The 26736-nt window shown below is 40.4% G+C and overlaps 1 protein-coding gene across 2 annotated transcripts; it reads left to right on the forward strand.

The window, feature by feature from the left end:
* Positions 1 to 1906: 1906 nt before the first annotated feature.
* On the forward strand, positions 1907 to 26278 carry cables1 (Cdk5 and Abl enzyme substrate 1). Of its 2 annotated transcripts, XM_044367766.1 has the most exons (10): positions 1907 to 2639; positions 10225 to 10296; positions 10443 to 10535; positions 11867 to 11944; positions 16181 to 16286; positions 17833 to 17989; positions 18132 to 18235; positions 20751 to 20857; positions 21035 to 21242; positions 24336 to 26278. In XM_044367766.1, exons 1-10 carry the CDS (start codon positions 2053 to 2055, stop codon positions 24474 to 24476), a joined length of 1653 nt encoding a protein of 550 aa, XP_044223701.1. In that variant the 5' UTR covers positions 1907 to 2052; the 3' UTR covers positions 24477 to 26278. The 2 variants fall into 2 exon arrangements, with proteins under 2 accessions (XP_044223701.1, XP_044223702.1); XM_044367767.1 differs by lacking the exon at positions 11867 to 11944 and having other exon boundaries at positions 1908 to 2639.
* Positions 26279 to 26736: the final 458 nt, after the last annotated feature.

A 26736-nucleotide genomic window follows, 5' to 3' on the forward strand; every position in this document is an offset into this window, starting at 1 on the left:
TCATATGGGCTGGGCACCAGAAAGGTGCAGGACACTTAAATAAACAATTCAATCAATCAATCAAAATCCACAATGAAAGATGTTTTTCTTTTCTCCTCTGTCCAAACAGGCATTGCCTTGAACCAGACTATCCTTAGGAGAGATCCATATCCCTCAAGCTAAATATTCTTCATACAGTATATGATCAAACATCAAGACCTATTCACAGAAGACATTTTGACATGTCACATAAGGAAAAGCACAGGTGTAAGTAATACAATTTCAGGGTCATGGTATTGCACATACTGGCTCACTGTCACTCTGTTGTGGCTTTCTAGGACACAGAACAGAGTGATCATTAATGTTCTAAGTAACACCTGAGCTTTTCCTACAATGAAAGGTGAAAAAGGTCTTTTATTAGATTCTTTCTTTCTTCTTTCTTTCCTTCAGACTAACTTCAATTGTCACAACTACACTTAACACTTAGTCTTGATGGGCTCAAGGGTTTTGACAGCTCAGATTAGTATTGTGACTGTTCTTACTGTCCTTGCATGCATCTATTGAAGTAAAATTAGCTACATTTACTTGCAAAACATACTATAAATAAAGATAATTTGGCATTTCTGTAGCTATTAAAAGTACACAATGTGGCTGATCAGGTCCCTGTTCTCTGCCTCTTTCTTCTGACAGTAGCTGTGTGATTATCCTACACCTAAGTCAGGAGTATTGTTAACTAATTATTAACATGTCAGTTCATCTTAGGAAAATGGTTTCAAGACTTGGGGAAGAGAATCATTGTTCAATGAGGTTTAATCACACATTGTTGAACATAGCAGTTTCTGGGAGATGACATGGAGTAAAGCTGCATTACCAATCAGGCAAAGCAGGCAAATGCTCAAACTAATTGTACCAAAAGTTTGAGCTTTACTGTGTGTCAGGTGGTTTGTGATAATTTGATGAATAGCTAATTTGTTTAGGAGGCAAGACTGAAGTACAGTATTAACTAATGAGGCTCTGCATTATAGTAGCCAGTATTCATGTAGGTTTAGTTTATTTTGTGCTCATGTGGTGCTTATTCCTCTGGCCATGGCATGAAAGTCTTTAAAATTAATCAATTGAAAGACCTGAGAAGGCCAAATAGGGCCAACAACAAGCATGTTTTGTACAGGATGTCCTCTTTTTTATGCCTGTTTCCACAAACATTGATAATGAATTCGGGAGAATGAGTGTCATCATCCATAGACTTAAATTTCTACACATAAGGATATATTCATTTACACCTTTATTACATCCCCAAATCCTGATCATCCTCCAGCCCTGCCTCTCTCTCTCTTTCTCTCTGCACAGGCTGCTGTGGCTGCCAACACAAAAACCACTAGATGGCACATTTAACGGGGTTATATGGCCAAAAACAGCAAACGCAGTCCATGTCAAACAGACAGATGGCGCAATTGCCACAGTGATGCTGACTTGTACAGTTCAGAAAATGATCTGTTTTCTCAAAACAAACGGAGACAGGCCCCATTCTGTCAGCGCCCATTGATCATTGTGCATACAACTGCGCCTTGTGTGGACTGAGGAGACAGCAGGCAGCTCTTTAATCGCAATGCTTTGATGAGATTTGGAAATCTACACAAAAAGTTCCTGCCTTTATGTTAAAAAAAATACTTTGTGATTTGGTATGCAAACCAATGCAAAAGAGGGGAAAATGTGAGTTATTACATGTAACAAATCTGCAGATTTGTGTTATCCAGATTACACAGTGTGGTGCTCAGTTTATGTAATTTTGGCATACCCTGTCAGAGAAGCGAGAGGAGGCTTCAGCAGTCAGGAAAAGGTAAAAAAAACAAAAAAAAAAAACACATGTATTCCTGACAGCCCATTGGTCCAAATTTTCCCTGTGATGCCACAATACTGCACACACGTGACCTCCCTGTTTTCACCCAGTTAAACGCATGTACTTAAAAGACAGGCCACTACCATTCACCACCAACACAAGCACGATTAACACAATATTAATGTCAGCAAGGTAAGCTCGCTGCTGCGGGGACTCGGATCACTGGAAGTGGGACCATGGCGGCTGCTACGAGCAGCAACACATCCACAGCCACGCTACAGATAAAGCACTCCAGTATCGAGCATACGCGGAAACGCATAGACCCGAGGAGGAGGCAAGCGGCGCTGTCTTTTCTCAGCAACATTTCTCTAGATGGACGACCCGTGCAAGACGACGCCGACAATCAAAATGAAGAGGAGAACTCGCTTGAAGCTAGGACTAGACATAGCCTGGTTTCTCCGGAGCGCTCGGCGGCGTACGGGGCTTCTGGCGCCCCTGGAGCTGCTGCTGCTGCTGCGGCGGCGGCGGCGACTACGGCCGCCCAGGCGCTCGCCTTTGCAAACCAGGCTCTCCTCGCCAGCAGTCGGGCCAGTTTGGGGTCGAGTCCCGCAGCTGCCCCGGCGGGTACAGACACAGAGGGCGACGCTTTCTTGCCCTCGACGTTCAGCTCGCCTTTCTCTGCGGTCCCAGTCTCGACTAGAGGGAGGCTGCAGACGTACACTCAGGGAATCCTACCTGCCTCTTACTCCAGGCAAGCCTCCCAGAACTACTCCCTGGACGGCGGACAGATAGCCAACTCTGCCATAGAGCTGCAGAGGTCAAGGTAACTGTATGAACAACGGTTATACTTAACTGGGGAACATGCAGTACATTGTTCATGGTGAAATGGGGACGTTAGAGGTGCAGGATCTGCACAGCCAGTTCATTGAAGTGCACATTGATTTGATCATTGCAAACAAACAAAAACTGTTCTCCTTCCCAAAGAGCCCAAAAATCAGACCATCTGCTATTGCAAGCATGCAAAGGTGCAGTCAAGTCCTCATGCATGTTTAGTAAAGTCACAAGAGTCCTGCAGACAACTGTCAAGATGTCATGTTTTCAAAATCATGTTGCATATTCACAGTTAATTACAATATGATGCCACTGCCCCCTATTGCATTTGATTTTGTCAACATAGGAGCAGCCAGATTATGATTTCATTTATTATCAGTTTTAGTCGATCTGTAGTTTCATGTGCATTTCATAACTTGGCAAATGCTGCACATATTAATCAGTTAAAGCCCCCCTCCAGTCAAAAAAGCGTTTTTCTTCTTGTTACTTCACTTGGATGTTTGCGCTTCACTGTGCATGTATGCACAGGGTTTGACACCAGAAGGCTTTTTTTCACATCCATCTGCTGAAAGTGAACAGTTTTGGCAGATGACCAAAAATTTGAATTTAAGGTGTGTATCTTCAAGCGTGATTTGTGACATCACAACTAGTTTAAGACCAATGATGCTCCAGTATACAACGCACACAGGTGTGATGTGGAAACTTGAAACCTCCAGGGCACATACACTGAGAATGGACTTTACAGTATTTCAACTTTTGAAAGAAACAATATTTGCATTCATAGTTTCTGGATTTTTAATGAGGGAGAAGGAGTAGATGTCATTTTAAGGGTTTTTTCACAAGGGAATTGAACTTTTTTGTGGAGAAACCATATCAGACACAATTTATTATACCAAGCAGAGATTTTTTCGTATGTCTTAAAACATGACTGGAGGGGATCTTTAAGGTTGAAAGACTGAATGAACAACTTATTTGGAACTTACAGTGTGTAAAGAGCAGGGCTTTGAATGTAATGAATGAACCTGAACAGTTTTCTTGCAGCTCTTTCACAGTCAGCTGTTTTGAAAAGGTACTTTTGGTTCTAAGCAACACTGGACACAGCAATACACAGCAGGAGGAGAAAGTTTGCTGTTTGTATATGTACTCCATGCAGGTGGTTGTAGCCTTATGAAAGGGACACATACATATGATCACAGGTCCAACAGCTGTGGAGCTGTAACCTAGTTTTCCCTGGAGAGCGAACTCAGCACACCTAATCAGTTTCTTTCTTTGTTTCTGTTTTCTTTTCTGTCTCACTTACTTGCTCACATAGACACATATGGCTAGCTCCCAAATTATTTTTAGTGAATGTCATTCCAAAACCTGGCACACACCTGCTGTCACCTTCTCCCTCTGTGTGATGTAAACATCCTGTAACTCTACACCCTTGTTCAACTGCACATTCAACAGGGGCCTGCTTCTCCATGTGGATGCTTTTTTTAATTCGCCCTCTTTGTCTGCTTTGTCCTCACGTCTGAGGCGGAGGAGAGGCTCGGAGGGTCTCGCCTCACAGCAAGACAGCTGTCAGTAACAGTAGTCTCATGGTTTACTTGCTGTCAGAACCCGCTGTCAAATCCTCTCTGCTCCGCTTTCCACTCAGAGCCCTTCTCTTACCCAAATCCTCTCCTCCCTCTGGTGTCGCTGCCAGACTTCTCAGGAAGCTGTTTCATGGTGAAACACTCAGTAAGCATCTAGTTCCCCTTCCTGACCTCATGGAAAGAGCGCCGCCAGTGTCTTTAATCTGTACTTTTTTAATGAGGTGCATTGAATCGGTTATATAAGACTCAAGGCGAAGAAGTTAATCATTTCTGAATGCTGGTAATGTATAGGAAATGGACAGAATTGCAGAAATACAGTCCAGTACAAGAGCACAAACCACAGCTACAGAAATAAACTGTTGAATTGATACACAGGCTCAAAATAAATTTAGCCTTAAAGTGCCAGAAACACGGAAATTTGGACATCTGCACATCCACAACAGCTCCTTCTGCTGAGGAAGATTGTGTAATACCATCAAAAGCTCTGGAACAGATGCTAAATAAACGTTGTGGTGTGAACTGTCTGTCAACTTTCAGGCTCATAGTGAACATTGTTTGTCTCAAATGGGCACATGGTGGTACTGAATGGTAGTGAATAGTATATGCATGTGGTATTGAATTGCATTATATTGTATTTCACAACAATACTCATTGGATAGTTGAAACACTCCATTTCTACTACAGTTAGCGCAGTGTATCATTTGAAATAGCAATGCTGATGCAATACCTGAGTTTGGGTCGTGATTCCACAACAATACTTTTCTTTTTTTGACACCTTTCTTTGAGGAATATATACATGTTTTCCTGCAAAAGCCTTTTTTATTCAACAAAATGTTAAACACAAGCAGCCATACAGGGAATTTTACTAAATAGAATACAATTGAAATCTGGCAAAGTTAGGATTCACATCCATAAATCTCCAATCAAAGCATTAAATGCCAGATTTTAATACTCTCTTGATACTCATTGCAGTTGGTACCATAAAAGTATTAGGGTTCAGTACCCAGCTCTAACCACAGTGTTGCATGTTTGGCATCCCTTTTCTAGTCAACCGTTCTGTTCTGATGGTAAATACAGTACAAAGTTGTTAAACCCTGACTGTACTCTACTTTTGGAGTGTACTTGGAGGTCGTCCACACAAAATGAGTTCTAACGTGGAGAAGTAAGCAACCTGTTGATGGAGCACGGCCATATTCCACCGACGCGCAGACAGACAAGCGTTCTGCACAGTGCCTGGTTTGTTTTCTGAGGGCAGCTGGTGGAAACGTGTCCAGAGGTTCCTGGCTGGGAGAGGCAGGATGCCCAGGCTTTCTGAGAAGCAGTCTGGCTCTCTGCTCTGTATTTTCTGTCCTCCACTTCCTCTCCCAGGGGCATCAGAGACACACTCTCCCCTCAGACTTTTTGGCCTTTAGTCCGGCTCCCATTCAGGAAGTTGCGGAGCCTCTGATGTGCCGCCAAAATAGACTTTCTGAGGCCAAAGCTGTTTTAGACCATATCCTCATCAGAATCGAATGCATGAAAATGATGGATGATTTCATACTCAGCTTTCCTTCCACTCCTCAGCGTTCATCCATCATGAATCAGCACAGCAAGAGCTGTGCTTTAAATATAGCACAACTATTACCATCTGGCCTTGTCTGCCTAAGGTCTAGAGCGATCTTCATTTCATCCTTTCTCCCCTAAAACATAGCCAGGCTAAATCTTCTCACATCCTGTTACAGTTAGGTTTCCATCACACTATTACAGTGCAGAAGCATGTACTGTATTTTCACAACATTTTTTTAGCATGAGGCAGCAGAAGCTGTGGCTGGAAAACAAGCAGCACACCCATTATAATGGTCCTCTAGAGTTTTTATGTGATTGGGTCACATTCTTCTGGTTATGAGATTGATTGTTGTTCGGTGAAGTCATGGTTGGCATAATCACAGGATTATATAAGAATGCTTCATTTTCCTTCACAGCGTCTCTCAATGCCTGAGTTGTCAACAAATGCCCCCTGTAGGATATGACTGAAGAAACTCAATGCAAATATATGACAGAATAACAATGGTCAGCATGTGTTTTACTCTATGCATACAGTCAAGATGGACCCCAGACTTGTCGTGCTTCTCACCCTGAACAGCTAACAGTGCAGCATATTGCTGTTGTAATTGTTTCAGTTGTGTTTCAATAAGTTTACCTAAACCATTTATTTTTCAAATCTGCTGATTCACCACATGTGTTGTCCCAGTGGATATTAGATCCAAAGAAGCTGAACTGCCCTGACTGGATTTTATAAAAAAAAATCAGAATAATCACATTTCCGTGAAGAAGCCCTGAACATTACATTTATTTTCACTCAGCAGCTCTCCGGCAAAATGGAAGACTATGTCCTGTGGCAAGCTGCCAATGGGGCGTACGTGTGAAACTGTTTAATCTCCACATCTAAATAGTCCACTTGAGTTTTATAGCTTCATTGCAAGGCACCACTAGGCAGGATTATCAATAGCTTTTTGAAACATTTTCATTGCAAAGGGATGATATTGCATTTGCTGTAGAAATGGGTAATGCAGTATGGGTTGTATTTACTTGAACAAAATTACTTGAGGCAACAATAGCAGGAATTGTTTCAGAGACACTGAAGGATGCTTGTTGTTGCTCTTTTACCACTAATTTATACTGAGGCTTCTTTGAAGCGTCTGACTGGGCCTTGTTCATGTCAAACTGGATAAAAAACGGACTGTTTTAATCCTAGTTGCTAGCGTCGTGTCTGAAGTGAATGAGTAGCCTGGCCCGTGTTATTGTTTCCAGGATTTTTACTGGCCTGGAAAACATCTTTTGCATTAAAAACACATCCTGCTGCTGGTCAATCACAGTGGCTCGATCAAAGTGCTCACAAGCACAGTTCACGTGTGTCCTCGTGAACTGGAATTGTGACCTTCAGCCAACTGGGAATAATTTTTGAAGCATTGGCCTATGGCTTATATATAAGTCCTATAGTAGCTTCAGCTGCACTTTTCAATGCTTTTTTGCATGTTCAACTCAGTAAACATACAGTATTGGCATGTGAGTAATGTATTAATATAGACTTGGAAAAAATCAAACTTATACTCTTTTAAACATTAATTCATTTTTTGGCCACTTGGGGGTAACAAAACAAGCTGTAAACACTACATTGACATATTATCACCTAATAAAGTTATGGCAATGATAGCAAACAGTTGCCTTTTTTACACATTCAGCAGACAGGGAGAAACAATAAAATTCATTTGAAGTAGTGATTTTGGTCAGCTTGTAAATGCGAGTTTGTTATTCTCTCTCCTTTTAGCTCTTTCTGTACTCTACCAACTCTTGAAGGAAATATCTGTCTCTTTAGCTGCTAAATGCTGCACTGTGTGAACAGCAAGATGCTAACAATGTCTGTCTGTTGTTTGGTGCCAGGCAGACAGCATAGAGTGAGTCTATCTGAAGCTGATGAGAGCGGTGAGAGTGAACCAAAACAGTAGAGCTGCGGGCCGTAAAAACCAAAACAAAGAGCTGAAAGACACTAAAACTGTTTGTTGGGCTGAGGGGAACTGCAGAAACGGGTGATAATTCTCAGTGGGTTTGTTACTATGAGTGACCCCTTTCACAAATATCAATTGGTGCAGCTTTAAGTAATCTCAATTTTAGTCAATTTTGGATTAAAGAAGTTATTTTCCTTTCTCATTAGCTAAAGACAGTGTTATATTCCATGCCAAAATCCAATATCATCTGGACATACATCAAAATACAGAAGCAGGACACTATATTTAGACCTTATTTTTTCAGAGAGCTTCATTTGGCATGAAGTAGTTTTAGCATCTGACTAAAATTGCAAATAAAGTGATGCACCATCAGAGAAAACTAAAGCCTTTGTTGTCCTTGACCACTTAGTCGCAGATCCTTATCTAGCCAATCCATCTCAGGCTTGTCACTGGAAGAGGATGATGTAAGACTGACCATAAATCACATGATCCCACAAGTCTGACCTTCAGGCAGAGGTCAGACCCTTCATAATGACCCTTTCGTCTTGCGCTAGCAGAGACTGCGGTGATGTCAGCTGCCCACTGTTCTATTCATTAGGGTCAACAATTTTACTGTTTATGCCCTTTATCAGGACTTGATGTTCTTCCCAGCAGTTTATGATCATTAGAGTCATAATATACAGTGCAGAGGGTTGGCTGATATAATGGCCCTCGGTTTCTTGTCTGCTTCAACAGTCTGGCTCCTCATGTAAACATTTATCCCACCCCATCTCCTCTGGTATACAGCGTTCACTCAGCTCATGTTGGTTTAAACCCGCGGAGATCCTCAAGGACAGAGTCATCTTTTGTTAATCTGTCCTCATGCTCTTGTCATTTATTAACCAGCCACCCTGCGTTACGCTTCGCTGTCTCTCCCCTCGGCTGAAATGCTCAGTGAAGAGGGGTGGGCAAGTGTCATCAGTTTGTCCTCGTGCTGCAGGGTCTACAGCATTACAACACATGTTGCATTATGGAAAGAGATGGTGCAAAGATGATGAACAGTATGCATGGTGTGAACAGTCAGTTGTTTGCACTTTTACTTGGCTTTTCCGACTGCTGAAGATTAATTTAGTACTTGATGATGGACAGACCCTTTGGGAGAATGTGTCAGGTTTTTGTTATTTGACCACTAATGTGTTAATTTTCACTTGTTTAAATGTGGCTACTTCGTAAGGTCGACTAATGAGTTGGATTATGTTGCTATTGTGGTACTAAACATGCAATTACAACTGAATTTTGGAACAGCTCAGGCATACTTAGCTATCACATGTGGGTTTGTTTCTGAAACTGGCAGCTGATCATATAAAAAGTGGTGCAGCAGAATTAGCCTGTTGAGTCGTGCAACTAAAGTGTGAAATAAAGGCCATCTGTGACAAAAATGTGTTACACAAAGTGCTTGCAGAGCCAGCTCGTTATCCTCTCAGCAGCACTGATCCTGGAAAATTCTCTGTGATCTACGCAAGATTGAGGAGTGATCATGGACCACACAGGCACACGGCGGCGGTGATGGATGGCGATCATAACCGTCCAAGACTCGTTTTTGTAAATTAACCACAGAACATACAGAGACAGGTGATAATTTAACCAAGGTGTTTGACTTTTGTTCCAAGGCTCAAGGTGAACACACAGATACTTATTGCTAGAGCTGGGGATCAAACCCTATACTGAAAAGCATCTATAGCAGCGAGTATCAAAAAATGCCATATATCAAAATTTGTCATTGAATTCTTAGTGAGATTCTACGACTTGTTAACTTATTCTTTGATCAAATATTTCTAAATCAATAATCTTGCCTTACTTTAAACTATATTTTACTCAGGCAAAGGTCTGGTGCATAGAACAGTTTGTCATACTTTGTTAAATTTAAAAGTGGTTTTACATTGTTTACATGTTTATATTCCTCAAACTAAGGTTTTGAAAATGGTATCGTAGAAACTAAGGTATCATATTGGTGCAAATATCGAAAATTATCAAATGACACCCCACCCTAAACTGTACAGTCACTGAAAAATTAGTGATATGCCATACAGTTTGTTAGTAGTTGTGTAAGTGTGGCGGATGGCAGCTTTATCCACTTATTGAGCCATTACTTTGCACTAAGTAGGTAAATGGAGATTTGGGTAAAAATTCCCTCCACTGTTTGTGAATGCTGGTACCTTGGTTTATTCTAAAAGCTAGACTGACCTCTTTTTCAGGGTAATGACCTCTTATGGATTTTCAGTGCCCACTCTTGCCATTTAGGTATTGTTGTGGAATTGACTTTGGTGTTGTGCCTTTTAATGAAATTGCTTTGCAGTGTGTTTGCTATAGCAAAAACAAAAACTGATCATGACAAGGATTATTATTATTTTGCCAGAGTTATTCTTAGAACTGTTTTGCAGATTGACAGTTATTTATGCAAGGTTTTTTTTGTGTTAATAATGTTTCTTCACATCCCCTCACTTAAAACTTCCTCTCTGTCTGTCTGTCTGTCTAGACGAAGACTCATCTCTCAGCGCTCCTCGCTTGAAACACTAGAGGACATTGAGGAGAATGCTCCTCTACGCAGGTATTTAACTGTACAGATATACCATACACACTTTGTCTGCTACTATATTTCTGTGTCTAAAATGAGCCATTCAACTCAGTGTAATGTATCCGTCATAGTTTCTCAGTTTTTTGACATGTTGATATTTTGTTTGTTTTACATTTTAGATGCCGAACCCTATCGGGTTCCCCCCGACCAAAGAGCTTCAAGAAGGTCCACTTCATAAAGAACATGAGGCAACATGATATGCGCAATGGAAGGTATGGAGGCAAACAATGTTGTCCTTTAGTCAATACAAGTCCTCAGTGGATAATAACAAGCTGCCTCCAGTCAATGAACTGCAGTTTGGATGTCTCTCACATTACACATCTCAGGCGAGCAGGCTCGGCCCATACACAGCATGTCATTCAAATTTAGAGGTAAAATGTAATTGATTGAGAATCCTATCTCTATTTAAAATGTTCTATTTTACTTAAATCTTTATTTGATTACCTTTTGTAGATTTGTAATCACACCATGAAATCACTGACTACTAAAAGCTAAATCACATCTCACTCTCACAGTTTACATAATCATCTACACCCCAAATCCTTGAATACAGACATATTTTGGCACAGTGGTTGATGTTTTACCCTATAATCATAAAGTAAGTAAAGATTGTTGCAGTCCAGGCCAGGAGACCTATGAAGTTTTAAGGCTGCTCTGGTAATTATTTATCATAATCAGTCACATTCTTTGGACTGGAAAGATAATTTGCTAGTTAGCTTTTCTTTTGGGTGTTTTGTCATGCAGAGTCTAGTTCTGGTGCTTTTTGAGTAATGAATCACTATTGAGTTGAATATTTTTTTAAGTGTATATGTATTTGCCAGTCCTCAATTCTATTATTATTCAGTATTTGGTTGATATGGACAGGCATAAGAAGATAGCACAATAACCCAGACTGAACCTTGTAGCAGTCATCTTGCTTAAATAGTCAACTGTTTTGGTAAGTTCCACTAGTTCCAGTAAAATTAAGTCATCTGATAGTTCGCCTCTGATGTATTTTTATATCCAGATCCACATGTGATGTGGAAGAATGGTGAGCTGGATTTTCCACACCATTAAGAACTGCTTGTTTATTAATTGGCACTTTGTGACTCATGTGTTGTTTATGTCCTTGATGCCGATTTTGGCCAAGTCGTAAAATTCATCATGTGTCTATGAGCTGCAGCTATTAAATGAAGACTTTTTGAAATAGTTGTAATGTTACTTAAAGTCAATGCTATTCTGCCCACTGTGCTGTTGACATCTGGTCACTGGGAAACATCTCTGATTGGATACTGCATTCCTGTTTACATGAGTAAAAGCCAATTTAGTTTGAAAATAGAATGTTTACTCTTAAAAAATAAGATATTGTAACAAAAATGCATCATTTGTTGCCCCCAAACCACTGACTATATACTATATGTACTACAAAACATCACACACCAAAGTCTCAGTTCATTCTCCTCATTCTGATTTTTTTTTTTTACTGCACACTCTCTCCAACTTTAACCTGTGGATCTTGTCAGATAGATATTGATTAGCTTGTTTACCATTTTTGTTTTTATAGGATAGTCCTTATCAGTGGCAGAAGATCCTTCTATAGTGTATTTTCTGTCCTGCCCTATCGAGATTGTAGCCAAGCAGGGTATGTATCCTACAGCATGCCGAACTTTGTAACTTCCTCCAGCCTGTGCTCCCTCTTTCCCTTTGTTTTCTCATCCCTTTTTTCTATGGATGTACTCTCCTTTGACTGGTGCATACATCACTAAGGGTTGGTTTTGGTGGATGCATTTTTTACCTTTCTAAGGTTTAATAAATAACTAAACAGTGGGTTGCAATGGGCTTTAAATGCTTAATTTTGTAAAGACTACACTGTAGCCTAATGCTTATTGCTTGTGTTGCTTTTTCCATAATGGCTCTGGTGGCTTTTGGGCACTCATCCTTTTTGTTCAGGTCAACCCATTTTTGGCTGTTGCAACTGTCGCTGGCTTTGCTGTGTAGCATTTAAGATTGACCTCTCCTGAGGTGCCTGCTCTTTATAGATTTTTGAAATTTTAGCCCTTTATACCTCAGCAGGGATTCATCATTAATTTACTTTCATGTGTTGTTCACTGGTCTAATGATTCTGGCAGTCTGAAGTTTCTGTTGTGTCCCCACAGCCATGACAGTTTGTCATTAACCATTTTTGTTTTCTCTTTGGCTGGGTTTAGAATTTACATTTCTTGGCGCTAGAACAGAATACATCTCTGGCTTATCTGTAGACAACACTTATTTCCTTTTTTTTAAGCAACACCAGACTGCAATGGCTCTCAGAGACTCTTACCTGGTTTACACAGGGATAGCTCTAGTACAGCCGTGGTCCTGACGCCCACCAGTCACATGAAACGGTGTGTTTTGGAGGAAGTCAAAGAGAAAAGAGACAGATAAACACCAGAGAATACAATGCACAGAAAGAAAAGCTCCATACTGGGGCTTAGTGAAGAGCATAAAAGGCTCAATCCGTTTGTGGAATTTCCTAAGCCAGCCAATTAGTGCAAGGTCAAGGGTTAATAAACCCCCAGGGCTATCCAATATGCACATTTGACTGTGGATCACTGCTAATTGACAGTTTACAGTCAGACTTTGGCTAGCTCAGTCAAGTGTTGTAACTGCAAAACATTTCATTAGATGACTGTGCCCAAATGGCTGATTGCCTGCTGCTTCGTTCTTCCTGTCTTTCCTCATAACTATCGTCCGATGAACAAACATTGCCAAATTTTGCATAGCAGACAAGTACAGTCCTAAATTATGTATGCTGAAATTTGGGGACAGTTCTACAAGTATAACAGTAAATATTCAAATTTAAAGTAATGGTGTGGGAAATATACTTTTTAGCCAAGATTTAGATTCGAAGATCGATACCTCTCTCTGTAAATATGAAGCTACAGCCGGTTAGCTTATCTTAGCATAACGACTGGAAGCAGGGAGAAACAGCTAGCCTGGCTCTGTCTAAAGGTAAAAGAAAAGAAGGTCTGCCCACCAGCACATCTAAAGCTAAAATCTTAAAGTAAAAATTACAATTTGTGGTTGTATGTGGGGGTTATGTGTGGGACTATATCTGGGCACTTATTGTGTGCACTGACTTCCCTCAAAGTGAAAACAAGACCCGAGGAAGTCAAGAAATAAACCATCACTTAGACCCCCATAAAACTGCAACTTGTCATTTTTACACTTCGGTATTTATATGGATTAAACAGACAAGATATAATGTGTTAATTGGTGAGATTTAGATGTGCTGGTGGGCAGGTTTTTCTTTTACCTTTGGACAGAGCCAGGGTAGCTGTTTCCCCTTGCTTCCAGTCTTTATGCTAAGCTATGCTAACAGTCTTCTAGCTCCAGCTTCATATTTAGCATGCTAACATGAGAGTGGTATGGATCTTGTCATCGGTTGGCAAAAATAAGAAGGGTTGGGCCAATGTAAAAAATTTTCAAACTAGTTTGATATTAAGCCAAATACTGAACCGGACCGGTAATACCAAACTACGCCGCAGCTACACACAGCATGGCTATGCTATGCCAACAATGCTAGCCATGCCAACTAGCTGCTAGCCGTCGTGCAGGCTGGTAAACATTTCTGTCGTGCCCCTTCTGCGGGTTGTTTTTAAAACACAGACTGCTGGAAGCTGTAAGCAGCCTGGCCGGGTTTATCCGGGTTATTGGTGAGATCTGTGTCGTTAAGCCGAGTCAGCCCACCTCTTCCAGCTCGTCTTTGGCATCTAACTGGGTGGACAGCAGCAGCTGGCCCTTTCAGCGTCGGAGCCTACGTGTGAGACACTTAAACGTCTCATAATGACAAATGCCGGTTCAGTCAGTTCACATAAAATCAAACCGGTTTAAGCTTGTACACCGAACCGGATCGGACCAGCAAAACCGGAAACCGACCCAACCCTAATAAGCATATTTTTCAAAACATCTTAAGTATTGCTTTGAAGGGAAGGAAAACATTAAACTATGCTGGCTGTTTAATTGGACATCTGTTTATGGGGCACAGTTGTGTCACAGTTAGAAGGTCATGGGTTTAAACTCCATGGGATCGACTGTGGCTTTTTTGTGTGGACTTTGCATGTTCTCTCTGTGTTGGCATGGGTTTCCTCCGTACACTCTAGTTTCTCAGATCATAAAAGACTTGCATGTTAGGTAATACTTCTGGCAGTGGAGTAAAACTGAAGTTGGTCCAGGAGCCAAAACAATTAGACTGGGTCAATTGCAGAGGACAAGTTTCCTCACAGGAATTCCTTAAGTATAACTTAGTAATTCTCATAATATAGTGTAATGGTTGATGCTTGGGAAAGACTGTGACATTACTGCAAGCCAGTCAACCCAACCCCTACCTGATACTAGATTTAGAAACATTTGGCAGGGCACAATGAGCACTTTGCATAGATTATAACACTACTAACATCCAGATGTTTGAAATCAGTGATTCCTATTCATGCATGTTACTAAGCAATGTCAGCTTTCCTTTCATTTCTCCTTATTCTCAGCCGACTGAAGCACAACCTTTTTTATTTTCTGGATGGCTTCATAGAAAAGCTCTCTCCCTTGAAAGCTTTCCGTCTCTTATATTTCCCCTTTTTATTTTATCTCCACTGTCCTATAAGACGTCTGCTGCCTGGGGATCTCCATGTCTCTAATGCATCTGTCAACATTGTGTCCTGACGTGCCTGTCTGCCAGATAACACTGTTTTCATTTTAACAGTTTGGCCCCACATGTCATCAAAACACTAGGAGAGTCATGTGAGGGCCCACTGTGTCATTTGTTCTATTTATCTGGGCACCACTTTGAACAGAAAGCAAGACTGAACGAGGAAAGATAAGCACAGAGTAGGAAAACAAGAGTTACGATTTAGTGTCTGCTGTCATTCTAAACTTTCAGATCAAATATTGTGCTAAAATAAGTCTGAAGTTAATATTTTATAAACACAGGTGGATATTTATTTTGGAAATCTTTGGTTATTAGCTATTATTTTGAAAATATTCACTCTGCCATTCTGAATGTTTTGGTTTTCAAGCGATCTTTTGATGACAAATTTTAGATTACTGGAAAGGATTAGAGTCTTCAGCTTGCCATAACCTCTTTGATATCAGTTATTCAGTATGGCAGAGTGTGAATAAAGTGGACTGCAGGCATGTAATCTTTTATGTCAGTGCTCACAGACTGCATTAGCCTTTACTGACTGTGACCTAAAATCATCAAGTGGAGTTAAATCATAGCAGTAGCCAATGTTTAATTAGTTAATTTTATCATTGGGATTACTGCTATGACTCATATTTTACCCTTTTCTCAAATTCAAACATTGAAATGAACTAATTAAATATGACTCAATGTGTACACTGCATGTAAAAGCACCAGTCTGTATGCTCTCAGCAGCAGACGTTAAATACAGAAATATTTGGCTCGCACAGAATTTGTTCAGTCGAGGACTTTCTACTGTTTGCTCCACTGACACACTTTACTCTCCAGCGGTCTGTTTTCTACTTCAGCAGAGCATTTGACCTCCTGCAAATCTCCCACAGCAGTATGGCATTTCAGGCGTTGGTGAGGCAGCAGCAGAGTTTGAAGAGACTGGCCTGCAAGAAGGAAACTGTACTCTCCGCCATCCTTCTTCCCAAGGGTGCACTTTATTTCTGATTGCCCTGAAATGCACCCAAAGACACAGGCAATTAAAGAAACTAGGCCAGCTGATGAGCGCAGATCGATAGAGGGCCTATGTGTGAGGTAGAGATGGGGAGGTGAGCTATAACAGGCCTCAGCAACACGGTTAAGGAAAGGGACGGGAGTTAAAGAAGCTGCACAGATGGTTTGTATGGTGAAAGCTCTAAAAGGTCTTGTGCTCATCAGGGATGTAAAGCTGGAAGGAGGGCGTCAGCGACACCCGTCAGGAGGCGTCAGTGCCAAGGAGATGGTGATCGGGCTGGAGGGAGTAGAATTAGGAGCTGATGGAAAGGTGAGAAATTCACAGAAATGTCTGTGTGGAGGGGGGGGGATGCTTTTTTACAGTAAATATACAACTACTACAAAATTTGAAAATGGTAATAACTGATGTTTTCGCCAACTTAATCCAAGTACATTCAGTGTTGGGGAAGCAAAATGTAGAACAAAGTTACCAAATATCTACACAAGAAACGGAAAAGGTGCAGCAGAGCGGAAACTGGATAACTAAACATATTTCTTTTGTAGCTAAGAAGCAGCTGTCTGCATTTTGGCTGAATAAACATCATTTTTAAACTCGGTTTTTAAAACACAAGCTCAAAGCACCATATGTTAAACTTAACTCTTTATAATATTCAAAATCTTGATGTTTAAAATCTCAGTAGTTGACCTTTTCTAAAATATTTTCTCATCCAGACAATCTTAAAGGAAACTTTTTATCAGTTTCTTATCCCTGTAGCTTGTAACATGCTAGACAAAAACATTTACACTTGTATTCCTTCCAAAACCTTCCAAAAGTAGTAGACAGTATTTATGGTATTTCCCCCAAAACTTTACTCAGTCACAGCTCACCAATGCTTGAACTTTGATGGAAGATTAGCTATCTCACAAGCTTGTTAGTTGCTGCCTGCTATGTAGGCTAGAATGGTACATAAGCTATCTAGTCAGCCATTACTTTAAATCCACAGTGAAATAAAAAATACATTCTCTCAGTTCTACACTTACCTTTGTTAAGTATTCAGTTCTTATTCAGTTGAGTTCAGTTCTTGTCATATGCAAATACATCCAAAAATATATATATATTTTTAGTATTTTTATATCAATATCCCTGTCTTTTATCTTCCTGTGAAACATTTTCATATGTTTGATGACTCATCTTGAACTCAGGGGCGTATACAAAGATGTATCCATTCCAATTTGAATTTGGATGACATCCAGCTATCACACCCATCATATAAAACCATGCTTGACCGCTCGTGTGTCATTGTAGCTATCAGAACAATTACTGTGCGCCCACATACTCCATTTCACTGGGAAATATGTCAAAGTACAGAAGTCAAGGACACACAAACTTCTGTTTCACTGTGACTTTAGATGCTAAAAAAACTGTTTATTAAGCTTAAACACTACACTGTGATTTCAATAAATTGAGAAAATAAACTCAGAAGACTTGTTTTTTCTGTATGTGGTGTGCAGCAAGATCATTTCTACAACTCAATGCACTTTTTTTATCATATTTGAACCACACACCATATGCCCTTTTCACAGCAGTATTTTGACGTGTCATAGCAGGAAGCACAGGTGTAACTAAATACATTAATAACGACCGCATTCCTTTTAATTGAGTCAGTTCCAGGGCTCTGGTACTGTGCATGCTGGCTCACTGGTATGGCAAACTGGGGCAGTTTTGATAAATAATATTATTAGTTAAACCTGTGATTTCACTGCTATGATAAGTCAAATTGTCTGCTATGAAAGAAGTCTATTAATCTAACAGGTGTAATTCATAGAGCAAAAATGTGAAGGTGAAACAAACATTATATCTACACCTGTGTTTTCAGACTGTGTCCTACACCCAGTTCTTATATCCCACTAATGTGCTGGGTGGCCGAAGAAACACCATCGACTCCACGTCGTCCTTCTCTCAGTCTCGCAACGCCAGCCACCGCAGCCTCAGTTTGGGTCGAGCCAACAGCAACCAGAGCAGCCTAGACACAGGTTAATCAACATGTTACAAAATGTTGCGGTTTCCTTCCCCCGTGGTTGTTTTCTCCATTATTCTGTATATTAATATTACAAAAGAAATTGTGCAAATATTTACTTGGCTAAACCTCTATTGTTGTGTTTGTTGTCATGGCAGGGAATGATTTGGTTGACTTCCGCGAGTACGACCCCAATCTTCTGGATGACCCCCAGTGGCCTTGTGGAAAACACAAGAGAGTCCTCATCTTCCCCTCATACATGGTGAGAAAGTACTCTAGCTGTGTCTAACACACACCAGCAGCAGCAGCAGCAGCAGCAGCAGCAGCAACAACAACAACAACAACAACAGCAGCAACTGCAGCCTTGTCCTCTTGAGAGCAGAAAGGAAAAGTTGTTTTTATCCGGGACATAACTCGCTGAAATAGATCTATCTCTTTTGACATGTTTTGTTGAAATGTCCTACAATAAGTCAATGTTTTTTTTCCCCAATGGTTATTTTTGTTATTATGGATCTTTTTTGCTCAGTTTTCCCACCATGACCAAGAACAATAACACACCGGAAAGATTCGTCTGCCTCAACTGTTTGTTCTAAAAATTCTCCTGAATTTTATCAGCTGTTTTTGAAAAGCAGCCAGGAGGATGTTTCAGACAGTTTTAATCAGCAAGGTCATTGGCCCAGAATCTCTCCCACCTTCTGGGGCCCAAATTAATACACATACTTTATCCCTGTTTAGTGGGCAGTAGCTTTTAAACAGTCCACTCCATCAGAGAAACAGCTAGTGTTTGTGTCTCAGCACTAATCACTCTCACACTTTTCCGGAAAAGAACGGATGTTTTATTGTGGTTAGCGGAAAAGAACAAAACCCTGACTAGACTCCCACCTCATTCTTTCCTGGGCTCTGTTTTTGTTACGGAGACTGGCAGAATACACAGCAAGGACTGACATAGTTGAAATGTTCAGTCAAGGCCAGGCTATGTTGGGTTTTTTTTTTTTTTCTACTCCCTTCCTCCAATTACAAAACCGAACATCTCATAACAATGGCTATTGTGTTTACTACAAGAATGGAACCAGTAAATTCTCAGCATTTCACAGGTTTAACTGGTTGCTCAGAAGACATGACTCCCTGACTACACCTTCAAGTTCAAGCAGAAGATAATACTACCTTTTTTTTTAAAAAAAAAAAAATGGCGTGCAATTGAGGAAACCTTTATGCACGAAAAACCTGACTGTAGTCATTTTAAATGTGGTAATGGAGCACATTTGGCTTTTACTTTAAACCGTGGTGTTTACTTGTATGAAATAGTATTCTCGGGGTAAATAATGTGTTTAATATGGTGACATAAAGTAAGTAAGTGTGGGGCTGGTCATAGTAAACTAGATTTTCTGTCATGCAAAATCATTGCTGTCCTGTTTCATGTTCATTTCTCAGGGCTACAACCATTGATAAGCATATTCGTTCTCCTTCGTGGTTCATGATCAGTAGCATGGTGTTCGGGGTGGCTGCCATTATTCATACTTCATGCAGTGCCTGCAATACCATACATGCATACTGAGAGTCATCCTTGTATTTTTAGCACCACTGTATGTGCTGTATGCGTGTCTTTCACTCACACTCTGTAGACACATTATTAAAGGATAATTTCATATTTTTTTGTACAACTTTGCGCTTATTTTTCTACTTTTGTAGAACAGTAACACGATAATGCTGAGTTCCGGCAATCACTACGACAAAATCCGTAAGGGCAAAACACACAAGATCAAGGTCAGACAGGTTGTAAACAAACCAACATATTATTAATATTATTTATTTATTTAGTGCGATTTGGACATGGAGGTCGACACAAGATTACCAGTAACTCTTACTCACTCACTGGGCAAAGGGTATGTGTGTGTGTGTTTGGTCGAGATAAAAATTGGGTGTATGTGTGGCATGCGTGGATATACTGTACGCGTGTTTTGATCTGCCAGTCTGTGTATAAGTGTCTAAGGGACAAGAGAGAAAATGGAAAGAGGGCAGAACAAATGGAAGCAGGAAGAGAAAAGTAAGACTAGATTCAAAAATGCTTTCGTCAAATCATGCGTAACACTTAATTTGGAGGTCAAATAAAGTGCAATAAAATGCAGTATGGAAAATAAAAGTTGAAGCAGGACATCAATCTGTAAACCTTGAGTGTTTACTACAGACAGTTTGGATAATTATTTTAGAGTTTGCCTTTGTTTCCTTCTCCAGTTTTGTTTAAAGCCTGTTTGATCATCTCACTGCTAGTGTTTCGTTCCCTATTGTACTATAGTGTTCCCAAATCTCAGCCATGTTATTATAACCAACTGGAAGGACAATAGATGTCGAACAGCAAAGGTCCTATTTTGCCTCCAGAACAGCTTAAATTTAAGCTTGGATTCAACCAAGTGCTGGAAATGCACTTTTTGTTTGACAAGGCTCTTTGTCCAAGCAGATTTGAATCCCCAAACTCTCAGCCACTCATTATATTGCCTTAATATGACTCACCCATTTGGTACTCGCAGCATGTTATAGCAAGCACTAAGGATTATTTTAAAAAATGCTCTTTGATAGCAGTCTGATTAAGGCGTGGAAAGCACTTAGGATCAACTCTCTTTTGTGTCCTCTTGGTTTTTAAGACACAGGTAACACCAGCGCTCAGTAAAGCCTCATTATGAGATAGTGGAATCTAACACTAGTGTGTGAGGATCCAGTCACCTTGCTCAGTGCTGAAACTGTGGTCGTTTTATGACACCCTCTCTGGTTTTCCTTTCCAGACAACAGTCATTGAATACGTCAAACCCTCTGACCTCAAAAAGGACATGAACGAAACCTTCAAGGAGAAGTTCCCCCACATAAGGCTTACACTCAGCAAGATTAGGAGGTAAAGCAGGCTGATATATGTACAGCTTGTTTCACATACATTAATAAAGATAATCCCTGTGATTAAACTTAAATGTATTTATCTTGTAGAAGTGAGCTGTTTTACTTATTTCTTCTCTTTATTTCCGCCGCTTTTCTGTTTTCCCTCCCTTATTCTCTTCTTTTTCCCTCCCTGCAGCTTGAAAAGGGAGATAAGAAAACTTGCCCAGGACGAATGTGGGTACGAGGAACCGACAGTGGCCATGGCTTTTGTCTATTTCGAAAAACTCGTTCTTCAAGGCAAACTAAACAAGCAGAATCGTAAACTCTGTGCTGGAGCTTGTGTCCTCCTGGCAGCCAAGATTGGTGGTGACCTCAAGAAACACGAGGTTAAGCTTCTGATAGATGTAAGTAAGACCTAGTATTTATCTAAAAACAGGATGTGATGTTGCTAGTTGAGCAGTTTCCAAAACAAAACAAGATTTTCAGGGGATGTTTCCAGATTCCACTTTTCAAACTTCATGTCACCAGTTTGCATCACAGACTTTTTGTTAAAAATTTGAAGTCTCAAGCCAAACCCAACACATCTGTTTTCACAGGCTGAGTGGTGCTTCTTATGACAAGTAAACTGATTGTATGTGTAAAATTGGTGGAGTGGGCTCCTTGGGAGGGGGGCCATAAAGAGTCAGGAGCTAAAACAGCCTGTTTCACACAGAGGCTAAACTGAGGGGCTGCATAAAGGACAAGATAAATAAGGAGTTTTTTAAACTCTAAATCATGAAAAGATATTCCAGTAGAGCCTCAGAATAAACACATAAACCAGGAAATGTGCATAATATGTCCCCTTTAACATTACGTGATAATTATTCATGGAAGTTCTCCCATAACTTTGTAGTGTTTGGACATAATAATATTCACGTCAAATCCATCATGTAAATTTTAACTTCGTCACTACTGGACTGGTGTTGGACAATATACTAATAATATAATGAATTGTGGGATACAATTGGCTCTTTTTATTGCTTGGAAGCACTGTTAGGAGCAGTAGCATTTTTAGGTGGAAAAAATGGTGGGGCTACAACTACTTTGGAGAGAAGCATGACCAGAAAATTGCATAATTTTACAATTTGACATAATGCTTCATATCCCTGAAATAGTAATATTTTGACTCTTCTACAGCATAACTACAGGACTAGATAAAATATGGCAATGTGACTGTCAATACAGGCTGCTGGCTTTGCAGGCTGAAGAATAGCAATAGGAGGAGGAGGGGAGTGGCATTTGCTGGGGAATGCATGTTTTAAAGGTGCTATATGTAAGAATTAGCCACATGTTGAATTCATACTCCACCCAAAAAAACTGAGGGCAGCATATCACCAGAAAGTTGAGGTGTCTGTTGCATTACACTACATTAGCACCAAATCAATAGTGCATTAGCACTCTGTTAGCTAGTAAACTAAGTAACTTACTAGGTCTTTGACTAAGTATGATAGCAATATCAATTCAGTGCTAAATAAATCTAACCTGTGGAATGAGATGCGGAGCAGCGCTACTTCCTTATCCTCTCAAATTCCGTGTTAGCTGGTTAGCATGCTAACTTAGGTAGATATCTCTGCAGCACAATACATAGACATCTTTGACATAACGTTAAAACTGTTAGCTATTTCTTCTCATTCTGTGGATAGTTTTAGTCCATTTTTGAATGTTTCAAACTAAAACTCTTACATATAGTCCATTTTAAGTAAATGCAGGAAGGAGAGCAGAAGATAACTGGAGGAAGAGGGGGAACAGTGGTAGACACCTGAATGAGTAAAGGCAAATAAGTATCTCACTATTCACAGGATTAAACAGTTCAGCAGCAGTGAGCTGCCTTTAAATCACCATAAAATCCAGCCAAAACCATTAGTATCCTAAAAACTTGCCCTTGGCAAGATGCCATCCCTTCCAAAAACACACACAGGAAGCAAAAAAGTACCTTCTTGGACAAGCTAGCAGTTAGCCATTTTTTTCCTGGAGAACTACTCCACATTAAATCTGCGATTATTTTTGCCTGTGGTTTGGTTTATAACAGTGTCATGTGGCTGGTGGGCAACAAGGTGTTTAACCTCACGCTTTTCTTCAAAAGGCAGTTTCAAATTTGTGTTTAGAAGGTAATTCACTTTGTTCACGATGGCAATTACTTTCCAGGAGAAAAGCAACGGCTGCTAACCGCTAACTACAAGTGAATGACGATTGTTTCTAAACCAAAATAGCCAACCAGATAACAGCATTTATTGTTTTTTTAATGCCATTATCTCGAGATCACGAGTTAAATTCGTTATCTTGAGAAAACGAGATGATCAACCTGTTATCACAAGAAAACAAAAGGTTGTTTCTTCTTATTTCTTATAATGTTTATCAGATATCAGTGAGTGCCATGCCAGCATGCATAGATGGTGTCTTGACAACTGTAGCAACTGATTTAAGTTGAAAATGTCAGATCAAGGAGTACCCATTATTTTTTAACAGCACCTGTATTGATGACATCTGTGTCACGGCCAAATGGCAGGTTGATTAACTCCTGGTCATAATATGATGGGATGTTTCATGTAGGAGAAGTACCAAACGATACCTTTTCATTTTGTTAGACTTAATGAGAGAAAGGAAAGTGGGGTGGAGAGAAGGAATAATAACCAACATATGACAGATTTGAACCCATGTCCTTGGAGCCACCTGAAGGCTTCTTATTCTTGATCTAAATAGCTGAGCTATGTGAACATGAAGAGAAGACAGAATGACAATGACAAAGAAGACAAATGAGAACAAGCTCCACCCATGATAAATTATCAGGTTATCTCGAGAAATCGGCCTTTTGTTTTCTCGAGATAATGAGATATATTAACTCGTGATCTCGACATAATGGCATTAAAAAAATAATTGGCCATTCTCAGCATCCGTAGCTTGCGTGGCTTGCATGTTGTTGTTTTCCTGCACTCAAAAGCATTTGGTGTCGTGAGAGTGGGGCTATCCCCACATAGCGGCTTCTGGAGTCGAATACAATTAAAATCACCCTATTGTATCAAGCCACTGACCTCAAATTTCATAATAATAATAAATAACAGCAGCGACCGAGTATTTTGTGTCATTCATTAATACGGAATTATGCACCCAGTGTGGGTGAAGTGTAGTGTGTGTTGACATATGTAAGCTGTGGGACACTCTTGCCTATCTGGCAGTGCGTGAACTTGGGTGCACAAGAGATGCAAGTGTGGGTACTGGGACGCACCCAACATTTCACCCCTGCCACCATTACATTGTTGACATACTGAGTACAAGGATTTCACCAACAGTAGGAATCTCGTCACCCAGTCTTATTCAGATTGTGGTTTTGCAGGACCAGTCCTTATGAAGTGCTGCTTAAAATAAGCGGGTGTGGTTATGAGTCATGGGGAAGCAATTAGGAAGGCAGCATTCTGTGTATCTATTGTTCAGTCTTAACTTAATTTTTTTTTTTCTGGCAGAAACTGGAGGAGAGGTTCAGAGTGAACCGCAGAGAGCTGATAGCCTTTGAGTTCCCTGTCCTGGTGGCACTAGAGTTCAACCTGCACCTGCCAGAACATGAGATTATGCCCCACTACAGACGCCTGCTGCAGACTTCCTAGCATTAGTGACCCATCAGGAGGACGACCACCAGGTTCTCCTCCTGATCTTTTGGTTCCCACGGTATCCATCCTCCTGCTTCTGTCCTCATTCCCCGTCCCTGTCTGACAGCTTCAAGGTACCGCTGGCTGCCGCTCAGCTGCAGCCGCACAGCTGCAGCCACTCATCACTACCGACAACACTCTCCTTCCTCTCAGAGACCTGAAATCAGCCAAAGGGACACACATTTCTAAAACTTTTCTCCATTATTTGACTTCTATATTCATCACTACACAGACTTCTGAAAGAAAGGGTTCAACTGTCTGCAAAACAAGTTGTTTTTTCTAGTTTGCATGTTTCCCATCTCTTCATCTTCACTGTGTATATTTTAAATCTCTCTTGTTGATTAAGAGAGCTATTTTGTTTGAATCTGATGGTGGACTTTTTTTTCTGTTAAAAGCAACCAATGATTGTAAGATTTTTTATCATCTCTTTTCATTAATCGCCTTTGTGTAAACTTTGGTATGATTGGTTGCCTCCTGGCCTGCATAAAATTTAAACAAAGCCTTTTTAAGTGGCTGGTTTTGGCTGGACTGTTATTCCACAGAGTGACTCATCTTTTCGCAAGTCATCGTCTTAAAAAGTGCACTTTTTCCAATGTTGCGAGACTCGGGGGGGGGGGCAGGGGAAACATTTTTTCAGACTTTTAATGAGCTTGGGAGCTAACCCTGAAAAATAAGCTGTGTTCATAAGCACCACACACATATCATTCGAATGGACATTTTGATTTGTTTTTTCTCGATTTTCTAGCCACAACTACCCGCATGAAAAGTCACTATTGTTTGTACACAGGTACTTGCAGACAAGATGGGACTTCCTATTTTCATTGAAGTATTCCATTCGTTTTCTACCAGTCAAATGCTTGCTATGGACTTACAGCAACCAGACCCACTTTTATCAGTGTCGAATTCCCTGTGCTCTATGTTAGAGTGTATTGCTAGCACATTTACAGTGCTATAACGGGGTCAGGAAGGTAGTTCTTGTTCATGAGTGCAAAAATGCCATTAACCAGTGATCAGGATTTGGTATTTAGAACAGCAGAGTGCTCCAGTGTTGAGAGAGAGAACGTCCCTCACCTGTTGGATGCAGGTTAAGATCCTGTACCAGTAATTATCCTCCCTGCTGACATGGCCTAGAGCAAGACTCCAAGTCCCAACAGTATTCAGGGACTCTGCTGTTAAACTGATCCTGACCTCTGACCTCTCTGGAGAGGGGAAGTCAAAACGAGATCCCGACAGGGATTAATGAGAGATCACTCATTTGCGTATAACGTGAATCAGCATTTGTTGATTTGAAATCTATTGAAAAAAAAAACACTGAAAATTGACAACTTTAACAATGAGACCAATTTTTACAAAAGTGTTATTCCATTTATTTGGCATGTATGTATCTCAACTTGATTTTCTTTTTTTTTTTTGTATTACCTTGAAATGTTCTGGACTGAATTGCGTAGTCTCACACAGTACAACAGAGTATTGAGAGACCACCGAATCAGGAGCACAGGCCTACTTGAAAAATGGTATTTAATGCTGCTCCAAGTATTGATGGTATTTGAGTTACAATGATCACAAAGACTAAACCAAATTGTAATGAGAGAAGCATGGATTATGCTGATTTAAGGTGAAAAAAAAACTGAGCTTATTTCTGTTTGCAAGCCCAAAGATTTCGCTGTATGATGCACACTAAAGACTGTGAGGAAAGACTCATGGGCGACACTTATTACCTGTGTATGTTTGTAAATAAATTGCTTTGCTTGTTCAATCAAGACGAGACTCTGACATGTTTTTTGCTTCACCTGAATCTAGTCTATATTGAGTAAAACAGAAACAGATTGGACTGTTTGTTCTTGGAATTGAATTGAATTGTTCTTGGTGTACTTCAGTGAATCCGACTTGTTTTCAGGAAATTCATTTTTATAAGGCAGGTTTAAATAAGTCTGACCTAAGTTACCATGGAAACGTATCCTCCCCAGACTAGCCTGGTAAAGGTCAGGCTAGTTTTCAGGCTTACTGTGGCTTCACTTCAGGCTGAACCGGGGTTACAATCAATCGGCCCGACTGAAACAGTGTTTTCTCCAAAGATCCTCCCCAAGGCTTCTCTTAACTGCTGCGCTGTGACCATGAGTCAGTTTATGGTACATGTCAAATTCATCTTGCAGACATGTTACATTTATCACATTTTGACATGGTCTGCACTGCTGAGCTCATATCATTTTCAGTCTGA

The sequence above is a fragment of the Thunnus albacares genome, chromosome 12 (genome assembly GCF_914725855.1).
Source record: "Thunnus albacares chromosome 12, fThuAlb1.1, whole genome shotgun sequence".
In the NCBI taxonomy this organism is placed as follows: Eukaryota; Metazoa; Chordata; class Actinopteri; order Scombriformes; family Scombridae; genus Thunnus; species Thunnus albacares.

Excerpts from the sequence above, each read along its gene's own strand:
- cables1 (XM_044367766.1), top strand. The coding sequence starts at position 2,053 with ATGGCGGCTGCTACGAGCAGCAACACATCCACAGCCACGCTACAGATA. Across the intron at positions 2,640-10,224 it reads ATAGAGCTGCAGAGGTCAAG|ACGAAGACTCATCTCTCAGC; the intron begins GTAACTGTATGA and ends CTGTCTGTCTAG. Across the intron at positions 18,236-20,750 it reads TCATCTTCCCCTCATACATG|ACAACAGTCATTGAATACGT; the intron begins GTGAGAAAGTAC and ends TTTCCTTTCCAG.